The sequence below is a fragment of the Artemia sp. Qi Xiang Cuo genome, chromosome 1 (genome assembly GCF_049724085.1).
Source record: "Artemia sp. Qi Xiang Cuo chromosome 1, ASM4972408v1, whole genome shotgun sequence".
NCBI classification, from domain to species: domain Eukaryota; kingdom Metazoa; phylum Arthropoda; class Branchiopoda; order Anostraca; family Artemiidae; genus Artemia; species Artemia sp. Qi Xiang Cuo.
In genome coordinates, this window is record NC_142794.1 from 96301741 (window position 1) to 96324793 (window position 23053).

The 23053-nt window shown below is 37.9% G+C and overlaps 1 protein-coding gene across 1 annotated transcript in view; it reads left to right on the plus strand.

Annotated features, from left to right (window-relative positions):
- Positions 1-23053, plus strand: part of LOC148956962 (uncharacterized) — a 104850-nt gene that overhangs the window by 73085 nt on the left and 8712 nt on the right. Inside the window, exon 3 of the mRNA XM_089097025.1 lies at positions 6389-6525. Coding sequence (XP_088953151.1) covers positions 6389-6525 — 137 coding nt within the window. The remainder of the gene's footprint in view (positions 1-6388; positions 6526-23053) is intronic.

The window sequence follows — 23053 nt, forward strand, 5'->3', positions numbered from 1 at the left end:
AATTGTCATTTACTGAGACGTAGTCTGTTAAAAGGAATTGCTCTTGATTCTGCATTGATGAGTCCAGTCAGCTTCATCAATTTCCTTATTGAGGTATGCAATTTTTCTAGAGTTGCCATGATTGCATGAACCAAGTTCTGAATCTTTTCCAGGATTAGGTACACCTTCTTTACCTCCATGTCTATCAGGAGCCAGAAAAATATGATCCGTCACATAGGTTACAATTCTGATTTCTCACTGAGCATGAACCCAAGTCTGTGCAGGAGAATTATCATGGTCCTTGCGTTGCTCTGTACTACCGAATTCTAGTAGTTGTGTATAAGCCAGTCATGTATGTAAGCATGCAGTTGGATGGCTTGAAGATGGCAATAACTGTAGATGACACCAATCACTAGGCAGAAATTGGCTGGAATTGATGCTAGCCCAATAGGGAGCACCTTGAACTGATGGATTTGGTTTCTGAAGGCGAACCTTATTTATTTCCAATGCTCTTGTGAATGCCTGTGAATTGGGCTACGATCTCGTTGGGCTTGGTGCAGTTCAAATTCTCTCTTTACTTGCCGCTTATACTGAGCTGTTGAAGGAGGGTTGGAAAAATGCCTACTTTTAACCCTGCATCGTCTCGTTCTATCATTCAGGTCCTTAAAGTTGGCGGAAAAGAGGAACTCACTTTCCAGGGATGATGACCTTAATTCGTTTTTAGCCAAGACTGGGATTCATTTCTAGACATTATCCCTTCTTATGAATATAAAATAATATTTGAAAGAGTTGCTGACATATATTGATAGATTCAAAGAGCATCATCAGTTTTGAGATAGTGTCAGGAGAGACGTTCTCTGCCATTGACATTTTTATGATATGAGGTCACTGTTTGACAGCACGCTCAGAGCCACTCGATTGGAAGACTCTAAGGCCAAGAATTACTTTCTGTCGACCGATATGAAATTTCTGTCCTCTACTTGTCTGGTTGGTGACAACAAACTGAACTCTGGGTTCATGCGTTGCGCCTGTAAAGCCAAAGGTACGTCGTAACATTTATAAGCTCTCACTCAGCCAGGGATGCCGAGAGGGTCAAAGAAAGGACTACGCTCTGAGAATGACTTATTCTTTGTTGTTGCAGTTCTTCCGAGCGCTGCTTGACGAAATTTTCAGCATTGAGGAGAAAGGTAAAACTAGTTCTGCCACCGAGCGATGCTGTTGGACAGTAACAGTAGGACTGGGGCAAATGGTGTCACCCAGTGCTTCGTATGCAAGGTCAAGCGACTCTGCCAAAGAAATCTTGTCATCTGCTCTGGGATCGGTGTCTACCATCGACTGTCCGTCACCCAAGTACAAAGAATTGTTGTCCTCATTCTCAGAATTGCCATCATGTGTATCTTCTCAGCCTCTTAGGCTGTTGTTAAGGCGTTCTAACCCCCTTCAGTGGTCGAGGTAAAGGCAGGCTCGGAAAGGGATGTTCCATCGTTTTGTTGGGATTTCATATTTTATCAATTCAAATATACCATATTTATTTTTACTTTATTTTATTTATTTTTTAAAACACATTTAAACAATTAGAATATATTTCAAAAAATACAATTTAATTTATTTCAACATTATAAATATATAATTTTATCCAACCACAAAATATTTATAATTAGACGCTAGGACTGATCTCAGTTGCAATATCAAGAAAAACTTACCTCTTGCCAGAACAGACCTATAGGCCAACGCTATAGGAGTTACGACCTTATTTAATGACGGTCTGTACACCCCACAGTTTATATAATTATCCAGTATGATCTTTCCCTATCTCACCCGGACCAAGGTGCGAGTGCTCCAGAGAACGTTTTTGCAGATAGAAACATAAGCGGAATCAGATCTTTTCACGGGTAGACAAGTCAGACTGTGATCTAATCAGAAACAAGTGGAAACCCGCTATTACGAATAATGCACTTTGTTGGAAACAATCGGGAACAGACTAACCCGCTAATGCAGAAAGAAGTGGGAGGAGCTTTTTGTTCGTACCGAGAATGAAGACCAGAAATGATCTGCGATAAGCTTACTTGATAATTATATAAACTGTGGTACACCCTAGGCGTTATGATCGTATTTAATGATAGCCTATATGCCCTAGGCGTTATGACCTTATGTAATTACGGTCTGTACGGCCAAGGTATTATGACCTTATACATTATAACCTTGTGAAAAGGTATTATACTATACCATAAATGCTGAATTCACCACACCTAAACCCTTAAAATACAAATAATTACCTGACAAACCTAACACCAGGCTCATATATAAATAAAACTTTAAAATCATTTTCTTTTTCTACTAAATAAACAGATTTTAATACACAGAATAAAAATCCAAAGAAATAACCTTGGATAGTGTATATTCGTTCAACCCTGTGTATCACAAAACAGAAACTGATCTGATTTAGCATTGTGAAAAGGAATTAGATCGTTGTAGAAACATTTTTCGTAGATATGTGTGGTGTATTAACCCCGTCCTTGTATAGCAAAACCGTGGAGTAAGCTTTTTTTAATAGATGTACCAACGTATGAGGTAATGGCGACATCAAACAATCCTTATATGAGGGGTTCTGTCCCTTCCTAAACCTTTGTTCATTACGCTAAAATTCGACTTACTGTCAAAATTCTTTAAGAAAGACTGCTCAAACACAAGGGCCGTTGATTTTGAATGAGAAGTAGTTTAAATAACTTAAGCGTAAAGAGCGAAGGTTGTGGAACGGGAAGTCTCCCTTATATTTGGAACAATTTCTGTTTGCTCAAAGTTTTAATATTGCTCCTTACTTCAAGGTCAAAATTGTTTTGTTTTTTTAATTTTACTATAAAAATACTGATTAGAAATAGGGTATTTGTGTTCTCATTACCGTTCTAGCTCACAATTTTATCCCGAATAGCAGGAAACAAAATCGGACGCAGTGTGAAATGAGCTTTATTGGCTGCAGGCGGCTGAGTGCTGTAATAAACTATCATTAGTAGAGTTATTAGTCACTTGATTATTAAGTACCGTATAGTTTAAATTTTGAATTTTCAAACAAAAGCTGAATTGAACAGTTAGACTTTCAATAATATTAAACCACAGAGAACAAGAGAATTTACTCACATAACGATATTGTGACTACAAAAAAAACTTTTCCTTCTTTTTCAGAACTAAATCATAGGCAGCGCGCTAGCGCTGCCTAAGTAAAGAACGACGTCGGCACAATGTGTTTTTTTTTCTTCAGCCGGGCACTTTGTATCGAAGGAGTTGTCGTAGAAACTTTGAAAAGGGTTCATTCGATTGGAAATTGGAGTGGCTAGTGCCCTTTTTATAAGTCGAAAGTGATTGGAAGGCAACTAACACCCCCCCCCTACGCCCATCATTCCCCCAAACACATCAAATCAAAATTTTGAGATAGCCATTTTGTTCAGCGTAGTTGATTTTCAGATAGAAAATATGTTTTTGAGGAGGATACTCCCCCACAACTCTCGGAGTAAGGGTTTTAAGTTATGCCCTGAGGGCATATAAGAACGATGTTGGCACAATGTACAATGTATAATTTTTTTCCTTTAGAGCAGGGCACTTCATAAGGAACGGGTCGTCGTAGAAACTTCAAAAGGGGCTCATTCGATTGGAAATTGAGAGTTCTAGTGCCCTTTTTAATAGTCGAAAATGATTGGAGGGCAACTAGCCCCCCCCCCCCCCACGCCTATCATTCCCCCAAACACATCCAATCAAAATTTTGAGATAAAAATTGTGTTCAGCGTAGTTGATTTCCAAATAGAAAATATGTTTTTGAGGAGGACACTCCCCCACAACCCTCAGGGCAAGGGTATTAAGTTATGCCCTGGGGGCATATAAGGTTTTTATAGAAAGTGTTGTCGTAGAAACTTCAAAACAGGCTCATTTGATTGAGAATTTGAAGGGTTAGTACCCTTTTTAATAGTCAAAAGCGATTGGAAGGCAACTAACCCCCCTCCTACACCCATTTGTTCATCAAATACATCCAATCAAAATTTTTAGATAGTCATTTTGTTCAGCGTTGTTAATTTCCAGATATAAAGTATATTTTTGATGAGAACACTCCCCCACAGCCCCTGAGACAACGGTTATAAGTTATGCCCTGGGGCATAGCAGGTTTTTATAGAAAGCGTTGTCGTAAAAACTACAAAACGGGCTCATTCGATTGGAAATTGAAAGGGCTAGTGCCCTTTTTAGTTGTCGAAAGTGTTTGGAGGGCAACTATCCCCCCCCCCCCGCCCATCATTCCACCAAATACATCCAATCAAAATTTTGAGATAGCCATTTTGTTCAGCATAGTTGATTCCCAGATAGAAAATATGTTTTTGAGGAGGACATTCCCTCACAGCCCTCAGGGCAAGGGTATTAATTTATGCCCTGGGGGCATATAAGGTTCTTATAGAAGGCGTTGTCGTACAAACTTCAAAAAAAGCTCATTTGATTGGAACTTAAAAGGGCTAGTGCCCTTTTTAGTAGTCGAAAATAATTGGAGGGCAACTAGCCGCCCCCCACGCCCATCATTCTCCCAAACACATCCAATAAAAATTTTTAGATATCCATTTTGGTCAGCGTAGTTGATTTCCAGACAGAAAACATGGTTTTGAGGAGGACACTCCCCCACAACCCTCAGGGCAAGGATTATAAGTTATGCCCTGGGGGCATACAAGGTTTTTATTGAAATCTTTGTCGTAGAAAGTTGAAAAAAGGCTCATTCGATTTGAAATTGAAAGGGCTAGTACCCTTTTTAATAGACGAAAGTGATTAGTGATATTTTTTGTTGTTGTTGTTGTTATTTAGACCAGGGCACTTCGTACTCGAAGGAGTTGTCCTGGGAACTTCGAAAAGGGCTCATTCGATTGAAAATATAAAGGGCTTATGCCCTTTTTAATAGTAGAAAGTGATTGGAGGGCAACTAATCCCCTTTCCACCCCCACTCTCCCATGCCCACCCTCCCAATTGCCCAATATGTTTAAAAACTAAATGTTGCCTTAACATTAAAACAAAATACACTGAGTAAATGCTAATACCGGTTAAGCCATCTCAGCAACATTCCAAGAATGACAAAGGGTATTATTTTCAAAATTTCGGGACTGTATATGCTCTTGAAATTAAACCAAATCCAAATAGCGGAAGTACATCTAAGCTTTCGAAGAAATGAAATAAATTTTTTTGCGAATGGTATCAAGTTTTCCGTTTCAGGTGAACTAGAGTAGGTATGAAACTAAATTAAACAGTACTATTTGTGTCCAGATTTTTAAATTGATTCATATTATTAAAAATTGCTGGAAGATTACCCCGGGGATACCTACAGCAGACTACACTACAAGGTCTTCAAAAACGCAGAGATTTAAAGTATTATTTTCATTTTCGCTGGATAGACTATGTCAATATAAAACGAACAGAAATTAATGAAAAAAATTTTTCCACGAAATGAGTTTTTCAAAGAAAAGTAAAGAACTCCATTAAACAAAAAATGAGCAAAAATAAAATCAAATAGTCTACCAAGCGTGAAACTACCACAAATCAGCATCGATAAATAAGTGAAACCCAAAACGAACAGAAACTACAATGAATAACCGAGTCAAACTCAAAACGAGCAGAAATTACCAAAAGTTGGGCGCAAAACCCCTATGCCTTCCCAAGGCCAGAACAAAATTTTCACTTTACTGAAAAAATACCAATGAATATGCATTGTCAGTTTAATATACATATACTGATATTTAGTAATCAAAATGTTAATATTCTTTGATTCATTAAAGTTATAAAAGTAAAAACATTTATATTTTTTCAGTAAAGTGGAAAAAACTGGAGTTTTGGATCGACAAGGAAAAAAAAATTAAAACAAAAAAGTGAATATTTCGATTAGATCAGCGATAACCAATTTTCAGTGATCGGAGTGCAATCCAAGGGTACCGATTCGGTAAGAGGGAGAAAGCAAGGATTTTGTTCCATTCTCCGCATAAAGATGCAAAAAGGTATTTCTCAAACTTTCAAGGGTTGTTTTGCATGAGAAAAAACAAAACATCAAACTAATGGTGTTTTTCCACATCTAGGGGGAAGTTTTAAGCTTTTCCTATAGGGGTGACTGTATAGAACATGGTAAAGAAACAGAACAGTTATTAATTACATTGGCAGAGTATTATAATTCTAGTGATTTGTGGTCAATAATCTAGTGATTTATGTTCTGATTTAGTGATTTTTTTTCAAGAATCTATTGATTTTTATCTCACCGAGCGGCAACCCAGAGCTTAGCTAGTTGGACAAAAACTCCTGTGACAAAAAAAAAATTAGCGAAGGGAAACAATTGAATAACCAGTCTAGATCATCTTTCTTGTCAAATTTGTTCACATCCAATCTAATTATTTATCTTGTTTAGATAATGCGTCCTGTAAGCGCGAGAGTTCAAATCAAACTCGTACAAAAAAAGGAAATGATGTGTCCTGGGAGCCCTATTTGTGTGTCCTTCTGCATGAACAGCAAACTGTAATGACTTGTTCAAATGAAGATTGTGCGGTAAGTTTGTTCATTTTTCAATTTATATTCAAATTTCAGAGAAGCATGTAGGCCATTAGGCATACAAAAAGGAAATAGTAACGCACTTTTTTGTGGGGATCGAGAAAAAAACGTTTTCACACTATCAGAGTGAAATTTTAAGTCGGTTTGCTCCTCCTCCCTCTCCCTGCTGTAAGAAAAATGTCATTGGAAGTTTTAACTCGGCCCTTCAGAAGTGAAACAAAACAGGGTAGACTTAGCCAAACCAAAACTTTAGAAATACCCGTAAAAAACGAATACCCTCCCTTTAGCCAAATTTATTATATATTTGTACGCTTAAAAGACCATAGTTTCAGTTTTTTCTGCCAACTTTTTTTGACAACTTTTATCCAAAAAGGATTTTATTCTTTTTATTTTACTTTTTAGCTAACAAACTAATGCCTAACGCTTCCATGATCTCGAAATTAGAAATATGATCGAGATTGGAACTCAGCTATTCGGCCTAAAACTACCTTGAGATCAGACATGTAATGCTCCAACTTCTCAGCTAATCGGGCTTGTCGATTACCTTGCCCATTCAGTGTAGTTTCTTACAAATGAGTTGTAGGCAAAAATGTTGGGCGATGCAATCGCCGGACATTTGCTTCCACAGTGCTTCTTCCACTCAAATATTAAATTTTATTTATGAATAAAGTTTGGATTTTATTGATGTAGACATGTAAAATAATGATACTTACTACTTGTACTTGTTGCACGTTCAAGCCGCATCCAGACTCATCGTGGCACCCAGCAGATGACGACATGTCTCCTTCCATAGGTTTCGCTCAAGGGTGGCTGGCTCCACCATTTCCAGCCACTGGCGATCCCAGCGACGGCCGTATTTTCGGAATCCCCCGATTGGCTCCAGATCAGACTTAACTGTTGCTAGCCACGTCTTCTTTTGGCTTCCTGTCCTCTTCTTCCAAGTAGGTAGTGGTAGACATTTGAGGCATTTTTTGCTTATATGGTCATCTGGTCTGCGCATTGTGTGGCCAAACCATCTCAGTCTCCTATGCTTAACCATGTCAGAGACAAGTGGGCGATCCCCACATCTTCTCCTTACTTCTTCATTCAGATTTTATCTGAGAGGCGGATACCCAGGATATAGCGCAGGCATTTGTGGTTGAATATATTCAAGCTCAACGCTTCGGCTGCTTTAAGTGACCACGTTACACATCCATAAAGGAGGACAGAGAGAGCCATAGCTTCATACACTTGGAGCTTTGTGCGTAGCGATATTTCGCTCCGCTTCCAGAGATACTTCCGTAATTGAAGGAAGACAATCCAGGATGACGATATGCGGCTCTGGATTTCTTCTGAAGATTCGCCGGCAGGGTTTACCATCGATCCGAGGTATTTGAACGACTGGACGTCCTTTATCTGATTACCATTTAGGCTCACAGGGGTTTCATCCATCCTATCTGTTCCCATGGATTTTGTTTTTGGTAGGCTTATTTGGAAACCAGTCGGAAGTGCCTTGACTGCCACGCCATTTATCATACCCTGGGCTTCTGCAACGATTCAGCAAGCATGTCCACATCGTCAGCATAGTCAAGATCTGTGACGGAGAAGGTCAGGCTCACTGCAACGCCTTTATAATTGTCCAGGACCCTGAGGATCCAATCGATGACGAAGTTGAACAAAGTCGGTGAAAGGACACAGCCTTGACGCACACCTTCCTCGATCAGGACCAGATCTGAATGATCGCCATCGACTCTTACCCGGGCCTTTGTTCCAGCATACTATGCCTTGAGCATATTGATGATCTTCTCAGGCACAACGTCCTCTCTCATTGCCTCCCATATTGCATCACGATAGACCGAATCAAACGCGGTAATGAAGTCTATGAAGATTTGGATTGTTTCCTGCTGGTGTTTAAACCGGTGTTCAAGGATCTCTCACAGGCTAAAAATCTGGTCATAGCAACCCATACCTGGCCTGAATCCTGCTTGGTCGGGTCGCGTTCGGCTGTTTCTGGTGTCTCTGAATCTATTTAAAAGTATGACTGCGAACAGCTTGGCAGCAATGGGGATAAGGGATATACCTCGGTAGTTTTTGCAGTCCATTCGGTCTCCTTTTTTGACGATAGGGACACTTATTGAGGTCTTCCAGTCATCTGGGATGTATTCATTGTCCCAGCCTTCGGTTATCACGCTATGAAGTTCATCCACCGCCGCCTCGGGGAGAGCTTTCAGTAACTCGGTAGGAATCCCATCTATTCCTGGGCTGTTATGGTTTTTCAAAACTTGAAGTGCCTTAATTACTTCATCCCTGGAGGGTGGGTTCGTACATACATTTTCATAAGCCTGGTTGTGCGGGCGGTTCTGCGGTTCTGTAAGTGGTTGCTTTCGATTACTATTGTCTCCTGGTCTCAATAGCTCTTGGAAATGAACTCGCCATCTTTCGATACGTTCCTCGCTGCTTGTGAGTATTTTCCCATCCTTCGCCTTAAGCGAGGGGATGGTAGTTTGTATCTTCTTCCCAGTGCATTTTCCAAGTAACTGATAGAGTTTTCGTGTATCGTTCCGTGATGCGGCTCTTTCTATATGACTGGCAATATTAGACCAGTAAGCTTTTTTGTCAGCTCTTACTGATTTGTGACATTCTTGTCGTAGTACTTTGTATGTGGGGGACTTCTTGTTGGTCATTTCTTTTTTCTTAGCAGAGAGTTGGACTGTCTTTTCTGAGATCCATTTCTTGGTTTTACGCTTGACAAACCCAAGTATGTTTGAGGCAGTTTCATTGATGTGGTCCTTGAATTTGCTCCATTTCTTCTCAATATTTATCTTGGGGCACTGATCAGTCGGGATTGCCTGCTCGGTATGATCTTGAAGGACAGCGAACCACTTTGAGAGTTCAAGGACAAATGCTCCGCGGTACTCATCTACTTTCAGCTTCGACACGTCTATTTTCTGGTTCGGCATAGTAGTCTTCCTTGAGCTAAGTTGTACTTTAGTCTTGTCTTCAGCAAGAAGTAGTCAAATTCATTTTTCGATCCCATGTCAGCACCTCTGTGCACTCTCGAGTCCAAAACCATGGATTTCCATCGTCGGGATACAGGGAGATAATCTGTTTGGGCCTTTACTCTTCCATCGCGGCATTCCCATATATACGTATGACACGGCTTATGCCTAAACCAGGTGTTAGCCACAGCGAGATTGTTCTGCATTGCGAACAGCAAAAGCCTATTTCCATTTGTGCACCTGTCTCTAAGGCCGTGCTTGCCGATCACATGTTCCGAGTTATTCAGCTTTCTACCGATTCTGACATTGAAGTCACCTCCAATTAGGAGGATATCTTTCCGGGGAATTTTATCAATGACTGTCTACAGTTTACTGTAAAAATGATCTTTTTGCTGTTGAGTGACATCTCTTATTGGGGTGTGAACGCTAAGGGCAGTAAGATTGTTCTTGCGTCCTTTAGTTCTTGCCCATACGATTCTCTCAGACACAGGCTCATATTCGATGAGCCCAGTAACTACTTTGGGGGACAACAAGACACCTACTCCTGCTCGGCCAGATCCATCTAATGGTCCCGAGTTATAAAAAGAGACCGCCTTCCCAGCCAAGGATTAAAGGGTCAAGATGTTACGTCCATTTAGTCTCGTCTCAGAAACGCATAGAATATCAAGGTGATAAAGATAAAATTCATCAACTACAAAAGCTTGTGTAAAATCGAGCACAGGTTCCAGCAGCCGATATTCAGGCCTTGTCTTCTTGATAGGACGGTAGCTAGCATACTTTTCGACGAGAGCGCCATTCTCGTCGCATCGCATAATACCGGGGATGCCGTAGACAAACTTTTCATCATCATATTTGTCATCATCATTGAGCGTTTCTTGGGGACAAGGTACGCCACAAGGTCCCCAGTCTTGCGGTCACCCGAAGCGCGTTGGCCATCACCTTGTTCGGCGTGGAGCTCAGTGATGTTTACACCCCTTTACCGCTTTGAGGTGTGCTAGCGGATTTCCTATGCTGCCTAGGGACGGAGGGTCAAGCCTCATCGCCTGGATGACACTTTTTGGCTTGAACAAAGATCTAGATATGCTACCACTTTGGGAAAATTTTTCGTCCTATATTGTTTGGTATCCAAGACGTCATAACTTGATAAAAGATGCAAATGAACTTTTTTAATCGGTTATTCTGAGGTAAATTTTTGTGTCAATTTGTGTGGGGAGCTTGTCCATGATCCTTCGGCACTAGCACTTTTTACTAATGCCAAAGCAAGTTTTGAAGAGATTACACCAATAATACATGAAAAGTCGGTGTAGCTGCGTGATCTTGTAGTAATATGTCGATGATTGATGATCGTATAAGAAGCAGTTTGATATTATTTCCACTAGCTCTCAATTTTTCAATTGCCAAAGCAACAGAGCTCATAACTTGCTATTTCCGTACATGAAGTATTGCCGAGGTGAGAGAGACAGTTGCATCAGATGCATCAGCAACTACCTTTCGCAAAATAAATTAGGGTATATTAGGGCTATTAGGGCTATTAGGGTATATTAAATATCTCATTGATGAAATTAGGGCTATTAGGGTATATTAAATATCTCATTGATTTATTTTCGCAGCCAAATTTAATTTACTAGTTGTCACCTCTCTAAATATATTTGCTCATTCATTGTGTGTTTAAAATTCATATCCGTAAGATGAGCCTCTTTGTTTCTTATCAGACTTTGGATTTATCAACATGAATTGTATGGTGCTCGTATTGTTTGATAGATTCTTGCTAGTGCTCACCAACGTTCTATTTATGTTGACACTAGTTTATCTAAACAAATTGTGGAAAACCCTTTTTATGGAACAATCCATTGAGAGAATTTGACATTTTAATGTTAGTTTTTTTTATTGTTACATACAAATCTGTAACTTGGAAGACAAATCCGCAAAATAGTCTTCTTTGGAAAAAATTTAAAAATTCAAATTTTCAAAGAGCGGCTATGGTGGGTAGAGTTGTACATAGTAATCATATTTTACACTCACATTGACATTATCTGTATTGAAAAGGTTTAAACTTGAGGTGATAGAGGGGTAGGATTCCTTGTGGGGTAGATACGTCATTTCTCACACTTGTCTAGGAGAAGAATTTCTTTTTGATCTAACAACTTAATTTCTTGTTTTTTTAGGTGTTTATGGTGTGTATTTGAGAGGCTTTATATTGTAGTGCTGAGTATGGTCTTGACTGGTTTTTCGTTCAAGAACACGTAGGAGGAGAAAGTTGCTATTGCCAACTCTCTGTGTTTCAACGAATGAACCGTAAACAAATATACAACTATCCGATATTTATACCTGGTACATAGTCTTCAGAAATAACATGATCTATTCTACTGCTTCTACCTGCACTTCTACTATTGATTACATTTTGTTTAAGACCCCAAACATCTCTCAGATTCTCATTGAGAATATTTTTCTCATTGTTAATAGGGGAGCTAATGTAAATCTTGTCCTAATCCATTGAATAGTTAAACTGGAAGACACCATTCTTACGAGTGAAGACTCATCTATTGATTACACGACAAAAATCATTCACACTAGCAAATACAGCAAATTTTGTGTGTGATATAGTAGCAAAAGATAATTCACCGGAGTTAAGTTATTCTATCCATTCATTGGTAAGGATCAGTCAATCATGGGGAATAACTTTTTATGTCATATGCACGAGTTTTTCCCAGTATATCATATGTATTATTGAGAATAAAATTGACCTGAGAAACTTCACATTTTTCCTCAAATTTGGTCGCGGGAGAGATTTTTGTCCAAAATTCAGTTGTCTTATTCAAATTATTATACAGAAGGTCAGAGAAATTGGGTAAGAATGTTACATAGAAATCATTGGACATTGTGGGAGTCTTCAACTGTTACCCAGGAATCAAAATCAGAGTTGTGTTCTAGATAACGATCATGTAACTGTCTCTTGCCCATGTGGATGTTACTCTTTAATATCTTTTCAGTCTGATAGATTTCACTAATATTTTTAACCCTTTGAAGTTCATAGTCAGAAAAACCACAGAGAATCCCTTCATCTTTATTATCTCGTAGACGTGACAGGTTTAGTGTCTAGGAATTTTGACACTTTAAAAGGTTCAGTTAACCGTAAGTAATTCTCTTTTTCAGAAGAATTAGTAGTTCGATTAATTCGAACTTTATCACCAACAGTGAATTTCCTTTCTACTTCACTTTCATTGGAATATTGTCTAAGAAAACTATTAAGTGCATCGTTGCCTCCTCAGTAAACTTCCAGAGGATTAACGTTGAATAGAGAGCAATGGGAACGTTGATTTTAAAATTGTATGATTTTAAGTTGATCATGCATAAAAGATCCAGTATATTTTAATTCATCGGTCATATTCATCGGTCATCTTTCATATTCATCGGTCATCCAATACAACCTCTATTGGACTATGACTATGATTGAGTATTGTATTATATTTGGGCAATTCCTTTTCTAATTGTGGATTAACAAATTCACTACCCCGATTTGTTTGAATTTTTCTATAACAACATCGCTCAAGAATAGTCTCTAAAGCTTCAGCAACTTCCTCACCTCTCTTTGTCTGCAATGGAATGGCTTAGGCATAGCGACGAAAGACACTGATTGCAAGTGAAATATATTTGTACGGTCTATTGTTTTGCCTTTGAACCTCATCTAGAGACAAAAGATCTGCTTGTATTTTTTGCAATAGGAAACAAGCTTTAGTTTTACGATGAGGATTACCACGAACACTATGATTACGACATAGAGTATAACTCGTTTAATTCTGTAGAGACTCTCTTTGTAGATCCTTTTGAACTCCGGTGACTAGTGCAAGTGTGGTGGGGGAACTTATAGTTCCTACTTCACCAAAATTCTCATAAACACGTTTCAATACTTGAACTGTTTGGAATGCAAACATGTATTGAAGTGTCCGCAACCTTTTTTATTACTAGTGAGTGATAATGATGGAGATAATTTGATATCAAGACGCCTTCACTTGCGTCCCACCACTGTTGTCATTAAATTATTTATAGTGTCATTGCTTCTACTAGCGCTAGGTGTAATAGTATTTTCCGAGAGTGATTTAAAATGTTCTTCTTCATTTGATGTTTGAATACGACGTTCTATTAAACTTTTTATAATTTGGTTATTAACAATAAAACTTTGAGAAAAGCTTGATGAGTTTAAAAGACTTATAGAGATGACTGTCAGATGACACAAGTCTTCTACTATTTGTAACCAAATCCGATATCAAACCAACTGGATTGTAAGTGTTCTCGTGAATTATAATCTGATTCCTTGTATCATAAATTTGAATGTGTTCACTTTCCATAGGATTGGTTAACAGTCTTTTACATCGATCACGGTATGATTGAGGCAATAGGTCCACAACACAAGACAAGACTTTGGTCAACAATGAATCTTCTTCTTCTTATGGTGTTGTTTTTTGTGAATGGCTAGTGACATTCCAGAATCTTGAGAAGTTTTCTTTTTGTCAATGATGCTTACTCTGCCAGATCTCACGCGTTATGGTTTATGTTTATCCACTCGTCAAAGTGCATTTTGAAATAAAAGGATTTTTTGTATTATCGGCAATATTCTCAGCGTTGATAAATTTACTACAATTGTCCTCAAAGCATTTCATTGGTAAAAGGGTGAGCTCCATTGGAGTCAATTTGTAGGGTTTAGCAGTTTTTTGAACAATTAAAGAAAACCGTTTACAAGTCCTGCAATTATCGGCAGTAAAAGGGTAAAAGAGCTACTGCCCGCTTGCAGAAGACACTTTCATTTGATTTTTAAACCTTTTCCGTTGTTTTTTATTGCTGCTAGGACACGTACATTTGAGCAATGTTGCTTTTTCTGTTGCTGAACTACTTTTGGCAATTGAACATTGCCTTCAGTTAAATTTAAATAGAGTTCCGGTATGACACTAATGAATTCTTTATCAACACCATGCTTGACTTTGGCTTTCCTATGTTAAGGTTTTGAATTGCCTAGGACGGAAAACCAATTTCTATTTTAATATAGTTTCTTCAGTGTCGTGATGTCAACTAACCTTTTTTATTGTTAACCAGGAGATATATGGTAATTTCACTGTCAAAAATATCGGTGACTATACGGAAATCTTCAGATGTGCTCTGATTGAAATCCAATAGAATGAAACCATAGGGTTTATTTATAGCCTGATTGTATGCCCAAAGTCAACATTTTTGAGCACGGGTATGTATTTTTTGTTTAAAGTTATGAGAGAACATGAATCACGAACAACCCTTTAGATGATATAATAAGTGCAATTCAAAGCAAGTGTCCCCGTGTATTTGCTCTGATGAAACGAAATGTGGTTGACAAGTTTTACGGAAATTGTTCTTGTGGTGAGAACGCACAGGGAATAGTTATACCATTTCCTGGGACCATTGTTCAATGGATTCAGTTAAATCATCATGAATCAACCAAGAGTTAGATTTAACAGTGCTAAACACATCAAGTCCTTGTATGATATTTATGTCTGGTGCAACAGTCTTTACTTTATCATGGGACTCCTTCCATATGCTATTGTAATAGTAGATTATTTTGTGGATTAACAAAAAATATCTGATTACGATTTTTAATTATTGTCGTTAAAAGTGTCGTATTGCCAGACATTGATGATCCGCGAATAAATGATCTGAATAGAGATTAAAATTTGTCCGTATTACTACGCTCAATGTCAAAATACAACTAACTGTAAAATGCATCTGTCTATTTAAATTATTTTTTTTTCAGTCCTACTACCATGTCCAACAGCCAAAACAACAAAATAGAATAAAGCATGTTTTTTACTTACGTTTTAAACTAAAACCTTAAAAATATATAATTAAAAAATACGAGGAGTGAACTTTACAAAAAATGCACTTACAAATAAAACGACAAAAAAATACACTACATACAGAACATTATTTTAATCCCTTAAGGCCCACCGGAGGGCACAGTGACGACATTTGCAGCTAAAGACCGCACCACCCCTGGTACAACAGTGGGCGTGGAGGAGAAGCTTTTAAAATTTACTCTTTGAGTTTTTCATTTACTTGAAGAAAAGATAAACATAACGTGATTTTTCTTTAAAATACATATAAAAACAGAATAACCCTGCCCGTGGACACCAAACACTGATCAAGCAGCATACGATACACTAATAAACAAGAACCCCCACCCACCACAGAGAAACTTAGGATTTTTAAAACAGATTAGTCCCCTGACCCCACACCACCACTATTTCGGAGAAAACTGTTCAGACTTTAGTTTGTCCAGATCGTGATATTGTCTAAATTTGGCACGTTCATGTCAGTCCAAAATAAAGTATAGACCATGAGGTAGCAACTTTAGGTAGTCCTCACATACATAGACTTTATTCAATATATAGCCAACATGGCATTTCTTCACGCTAACTGTGTAATTTTTAAATTTCAAAGAGCGAATGGCTATGACTTTCGCTCTTAGAAGTAGAATACTTTTCAAAAAGTTTCTATAAACACTCATATTGAAATTGTTTTTTTTACATAACGTGTAGGTATCCCATTGCAAACATTTCTATTCCCTCTTGGTGTATTTGCACACAGTATACCTTCGGACCAGCAAGCACACCATGGGAAATTAAGTCACATCCCGTTTCAGATTTTAAATACAAAATATTATTTGGTGGAAGATGTTTCACCAACTCTTGATAAATGGATTTGTCCCAGCTGGTATAGTCCATTCGAGAGTTAAGCTATTCACCTCCAACCAACCATCTAATAAATTTTTTGTTCTTTCTTTTAACAAGAGTGAATTCAGGTCCCCACAATAAACTTGAATTTATCCTCTCCCGACCATTGGAACCTACATAATTCGTAAGATTCCAACATTAATTTCTTTGAAATTTCTAAGATTGCACATCTTGTTTCAGTATTTTTATTTAAAACTACATATATTTTTACTACTTAAAAGGACCATATTCAAGTCTATAGTCGTGAACGATATGGAATTTGGATCAGGAATAATTCATGTGCATTCTTTCGAATTGGTTACAAGCTCACAACGTTTGCGATTGCACAGACTCTCGCACATTTTACAGAAACTAAGTCCAAAATGAGTTTTAAGACTTCTATTTCAACCTCTGTTTTCAATTTCGATCGTTTCTTGACAAAAGTGTCCATTGATTTTTGGGTCAAATTAGAGGGTTCGATGGGTTTTTGTGACTTTGAAACCCTTTGACAGCATCCATCTCAAGAGAATATGGTACACTCCAATATTCTGTTACGGATGAAAGTTGGCAATTAATTTTGTTTTGAAAGCACTCAGTGCGAAGCCCTGTCCTCTACTAATGAAATATTTTATACATTCAGTGAGTTCTTAGATATCAGTCTACTTATGCGCGTGAAAAAAAATCTTTTACCGAGTCATGAAGTTCCACATGTATTTCATCCATCTATTTCAAAATACCATTTGATCCATCTATTTCAAAATACCATCCTTGAAGTCCATCCATGTGGTAAGAACATGCCCCCATTTTTACACATAAGAAAAAACTTGAAGTTCCTTGACTTGAACAAGGATGAAAATCCATTTACTTGAAAAACAAGAAGACTAATAGCAGCCAAGAAATAGTTCATTATAAACTTGGATTATTTAAATTTCATCGGTATTAAGATTCCTTCACATTGAAAACGTAAGACTTTACGTTACGTTTAGTCCTAAGGTTGTTACGTTTCATCTTACGGGTCTTACGTTTATGTTCCTTCACATCGAAAGTCTTCCCTTCACACTGCAACGTCAATTTTTAGCGCTACCCATGCAAAAAAGTGGCTTCTCTTGTTGTGTAAGGAAGGGGGCTGTGATTTCCTTTTTCTAGGTTTTTGACCATACTAACTCCATCAGTTTACTTTTCATTTTGATCTGATGCCATTTTAGAGGGGCTTCAGGCTTTTTTTTTAACCTCTTGAAGTGAACACTAGCAAAGGGAAAGGACACTGCATGGCAGTTTCCAAATTTCTCTAAATCTGTTTTTTTTTTTCTTTAGTTTCAGTTTCATGGCAGGCATGTCTTCTTACACATTTTTGATGGCTTTATGTTAAAAAGCGTCTCTTTACATTGTTTTTCACCATATCCCATAGAATTAAGACACCTAATTATAGCTATTAGATTTTTTTTCAAAGAAATCTAGAACCAGTTACTACATTTCAAAACAAAGCCATAGAAATGTCAAAAGTATTTTATTATATCATGTTTTTACTCTGGTACTAGTGTTACTATTATTAATTATTCATATTGCTGGAATATTAATTTTTTTTAGACCTAATAGACATTTTTTTCATATAATTTAATGCTTACCTTAAATAGAGAAAAAAAGCTTTATTAAGTTCGTCTATAAACTAAAAATACACTGAATGATTAAAGTATTTTTTAACTGCCTTCATGATCTCCATCTGCAACTCTAATTTTGAGTCATCCGGTTCTTTATTCAGATGAGATAACAGTGATTGTAGAAAGTACCACTGCAGATCATGCTGTTCATTGCTTCTTTTTTTTTTCAATTGCTTGCTGTTCCTTCAGGTCTGTTTGATCTCTAGACCCTGTCTTTGTTCTATTATGAGTTTTATTTTGGCTGGTTGATGCATATACTTGTTGCCTACTAGAAGCTTGGGAACTTTAGATATCTGTCTGATTGTTAATGAGAATTTCCTTACTTAGGGTAATACGATCAGCATCATTCGCTTCAGCATAGTTATATTGTTGGCACCCCCTGCTCACTCTGAATAAATGTCCACTAATATATTCTCATCTTGAACAGTGTTCCCTTTTGTCTTATGGTTCCTTTCAATTATATTTGAAAGCCGTTCTGGCTAAGTGGACGCGCGCTGGGCTGAGAATCCGTGAATTCGGGTTCGATCCCTGGTGTGGTCAGTTTCTTAGTTTGGGACGCGGGTCAGTGGTGTGACCCTGTAAGCTTAGCCAGAGTCAACCAGCTCTAAATGGGTACCTGGAGAAATCTGGGGAAGGTAAAACAGGAAGGGTTTGCGAAAGCATAGGTTGGCTGGCCCCTAGCCCCCCATTGCACTTCCTGGCTGAAGGGCCACGAAACGGAGATCAGCACCGCCGGTTTGGACCTTAAGGGTCTAGTGCCGCATCCTTTACCTTTTTTTTTTTTTTTTTCAATTATATGTTCAAAAAGTAAGTTCATTCTTTTTACAAAATTTTGGTCTTCTGGCCTTAAGCTTATACTAGCACCAGATCCAATAGTATATCTCCCTTTTTTTCTTTAGGCAGACATAGTGGTCTCTCAGGTTCTCAAGCTCCCTTCTTTCCATAAGCTCATTAACTAGAAAAAAACACAATGATTACTAAATTTTTCAATTTTTAAACTTTAAACATACTAATTTTATAGCCCAATTTTTATTGCAGCTTATTCATAAAATATATTGTGGAGATTTAGTTAATTTTTCTCCTCAATAGCACGAACTCCATAGCTAATTAATTCTATGGGTCAACAAAAAAAGAATTTTTGAACCACAGAAAGTCAAGGATCACTTAGAAGAGAAGTAAAATTTACTGTGCCTTAAATCAAATTTATTGAAACAAGTACTTTGCCTACACCCAATTATACAACATTTGTTAGGGTAATAACTGAATTAATATCATTTCTTTACTACTATAATACCTCAATTCACAAATACTCAATAGACTCTACTGTATTTCCATTTGCTTATCAAAGTTGAGTGTCACTTAAAACATGTTGGTGATGGGCCAAAATACCATGCATATTCAGTGTCCTGATTTGAAGCTTTAAAATACAATACAATTTGTTGTGTTTGTATCAAATTTTATGGTTTCTTTGGGTCCAACTAAAGTTATTCAAAATCAACTTTTACTTGAAGACCATATCCACACTCAGGTGTTTGGGGAATTGATGACATTGTATTTACTATCCTTTTTTTTTTCTTTATTTCAAAGTTCATGTTTTTCTATGACGTTTTCATTCCTTTCTGACAAAGATCTTAAAGATCACACATTACATGGATATAATGACCAAATATTATTTCAAACTATGTCACTCAAATCTTTTTACTAAATGGTTTTATCCTTCATTTAAATTCTTAGTAATGTTTGGTAGTTGATATATCTATCTGTGTCAATAAATCCATACAAATATATTTCAACACCACTGGAAATATTGCTGTAGCCTACTGTGAATATGCTGTCTGTTGTGAATTCCATAAATATAATTTTCACATGTTGGAAATAAAGTGTTGGTGTAAAAAAATAATTTAAAATATATAGCCTATTGCCTATGTTATAAACCAAAGTTTGTAAATCATTGATGTTTGTTATATTTTTGTACTTATTCCAATCAAAACTTAGGTAATATTGTAGTTTTATCATTTTGAGAAAAAAAAATAGCCTTAAATAGACCATAGTGAACCCAATCATGGGGAATGGCAATACAATGCAAGGTAGCATTACAGATCAGCAGCTTTGTAGGAGAAAATGGCTTAATAAACTTAAAAATATACCATTAGATTCCTTGTTTTATGCTCTTTTCCTGTATCACATGTGTTTCTGACAGTGCACCTTATCTTCCCTAATGGTCCTAAGATAGCCTATATAAAACTTCTAAATTGCCAAAGAAATTAACTTAGTCTTTATTTTTTCTCAATGATCCTAAATCTTTTTCATTATAGAGGATGTTGAGAAGCTAGATCAAACTATCCATTTAAATGTACCAAAGTAGGTTAGATCCTAATCTAAATTTATTCTTGCTTCAACCTCATAAAGAATATTTTAAATCCTGAGTTAAGTTACAAAACTAATGTCCTAAATATCATTTTAAATGATTAACTGTACCACAAAAGGTTTTATTTTAACCTCAAACCCAAAAAGAATTAAAAAAAAACTAGCAATATTTATCAAAGTATAGCCTATCCTAGGCCCACACATCAAGACAGTCTATACTTACTACTTTCTTTCCTGCTGATGGAATGCTTGGCTTAGACTTTCCAAAGAATTTAGTTTAAATTGATTGTCCTTGAAAACAGGGTACTTTGAGCTATAAAATCTTTTCTAGCTTCTGCAAACTCAAATATTTTCTCATCTAAGTTCCATTTTGCTCAAACGTAAACGTAAGAAGTTGAAATACTTTCAACTTCTTCCGTCAGACCTCTAGCATTGCGTTTTGACTTACGGATACGTTAACGTAAGGTCTTACGGAGGGTTATGAGTCTTACGGAAGGCTTACGGAGTTCAGTGTGAAGGGGAGAACGGAAAGCCGAAATTCAATGTGAAGGAACCTTTATAGTGTTAGAGATAGCAGAGACCTAGTAAACAACAAACCACGGTCAATAGTAACTAAAAGTTAATCTAAAATAAGTATTTTTCGGAAACTTGCTCTTCTGGGGTATCAGAGGCAAAGCTAGAGCGTTGCCTATAATTAAGGATATAAGGCACCAAATTTTATTATTTATTTTTTCCCCTTATACACGTCATGTGGAGAGGGTAGTCGTATAAACTTTAGAGAAGGATCATTTGATTGGAAATCGGAAGATCTAGTTTCTTTTTTAAGTGTTTAAGTGATTGCAGGGTAACTCACCAAATACATTCTATCAAAATTTTTAGATTTTCATGTTATTCACAATAGTCCAAAGAACAAAAATCAAAAAATTTGGGGTCGACACGGCCCCCAGAGCCCGGGGGAAGTTATGCCATTGGTGCATATGAGGTTCTTATAGAAGGCATGGTCGTATAAACTTTGAGAGGGGCTCAAATGATTACGAAAGGAAAGTTGTAGTTCCTTGTTTAAGAGCCAAAATTACAGTAAAGAACGATGAAGTCTATTTCTGATAATCGGAGGCAATGCTATTGCGTTGTCTGCAGTAAAGGCCAGAATGCCTGAATGTTTTTATTATTATATTTTCCCAGAGGAACTTCAAGTGGAAGGGGTCGTCACGTAAACTTCGAAAGGGGTTCATTCGATTGGAATTTGGAAGCTCTAGTGTCGGTTTTAAGATTCAAATGTGATCAGAGGACAACTAGCCCCCCCCCCGTCACGCCCTATTTTCTCCAAATGCATCCGACAAAAACTTTGATTATAGCCATTTTGTTCAAAATAGTTCAAAGATCAGATAACATAAACTCTTGGGTCGACCCAACCCCCCCCCACCGAAGGCCTGGGACTTTCTCTTGACTTAAGGCTCTTGCTGGTGGTCCAGCGTAGAGAGAGTTGTGACTCTTTGCCTCCATTCCGAATGGTTCCGCGCAAGCGGAGCTGCTTCTTGGAGATCAGTACCGATCATGGAAAAGTACTGGGTAAGGCTGTTCCTCCATATGAACCGAGATCTTCCACGGGGGCGCTTCCAGCCATGTTGAGGGGGGATTAAAATTGAAAAGTAGGCTGGCGGGTGCTTCTTTTTGCATGCGAATTAAGTGGCCAGACCCCCGTAGAGTTCTTATGGCGAGCTGACGAGAGTTGGGGGTCTGATCCGTTAGTGTCAGTAGTCGGGTGTTTGAGACAAGGTCGTACCATTTGATCCCTTCGATTCGTCTTAGGAAGTTTGTTTGGGCCACATCTATGGCATCACGAACAGAAGCAGCTGCTGGCCAAGTTTCAGCACTGTAGAGAAGGACTTTCGTTACGGTCGTGTTGTAGATCCGTATTTTAGTTTTTTGGCTAATGCTGGGCTTTGACCACAAGCAACGGCATAATCGAGCCATAATAGACGCAGCTTTTGCTATGCGCGACTGGACTTCCAAATCAATTGATCCGTTATCCGAGGCTACAGATCCAAGGTAAGTAAAAGACTTGACAACTTCAATAGTGTGCCCTAATACGTTGAATGATGGTGAGTTGGTGGAATTTCCTGCCTGGTCGATTACCATTATTTTCGTTTTCTGCCAGCTAATATGTAGTCCTACTTTCAGGGATTCTTCCAACAGTGTATTGAGAGCTGCCTCGAGTTCAACTACAGAAGCGCATATCAGGTCATCATCATCTGCAAATTCACTATCAGATAGGATTCTATCGCTATACTTCATTCTGAATTGGAGCCGATTCGTGGTTCGATCCATAACATAATCAATCACCACGTTGTAAAGTTCAGGAGCAGCAACACAGCCTTGCCTTACACCAGTATCTATCTCGAATAGTGGGCTTCGGCGACCATTAACCTGGACAGAGCCTTTTGTACCAGTCTAGAGCGCCTTGAGCAGGCGACAATATTTATCAGGGAGTCCCGTTCGAATTAGTATCAGCCAAAGGGACTCACGGTCGATCGAGTCGAAAGTTGATTTAAAGTCAACAAATGCAATATATGCTGTACGCTGGAACTTGCGGGCTTTCTCGAAGACCTGTCGAATAGTGTATATCTGATTGGTTGTGGATCTGTTGGGCATGAAACCTGCTTGCTGAATCCGGCGGCACTTACGAATGAACTGGATTGCAAACAAGGTCTGGGAACAAATGTTGTAAGTTATGCCATGGGGCATATATGGTTCGGGTCTTAAACAACCCACGAGAACCCAGGGAAAA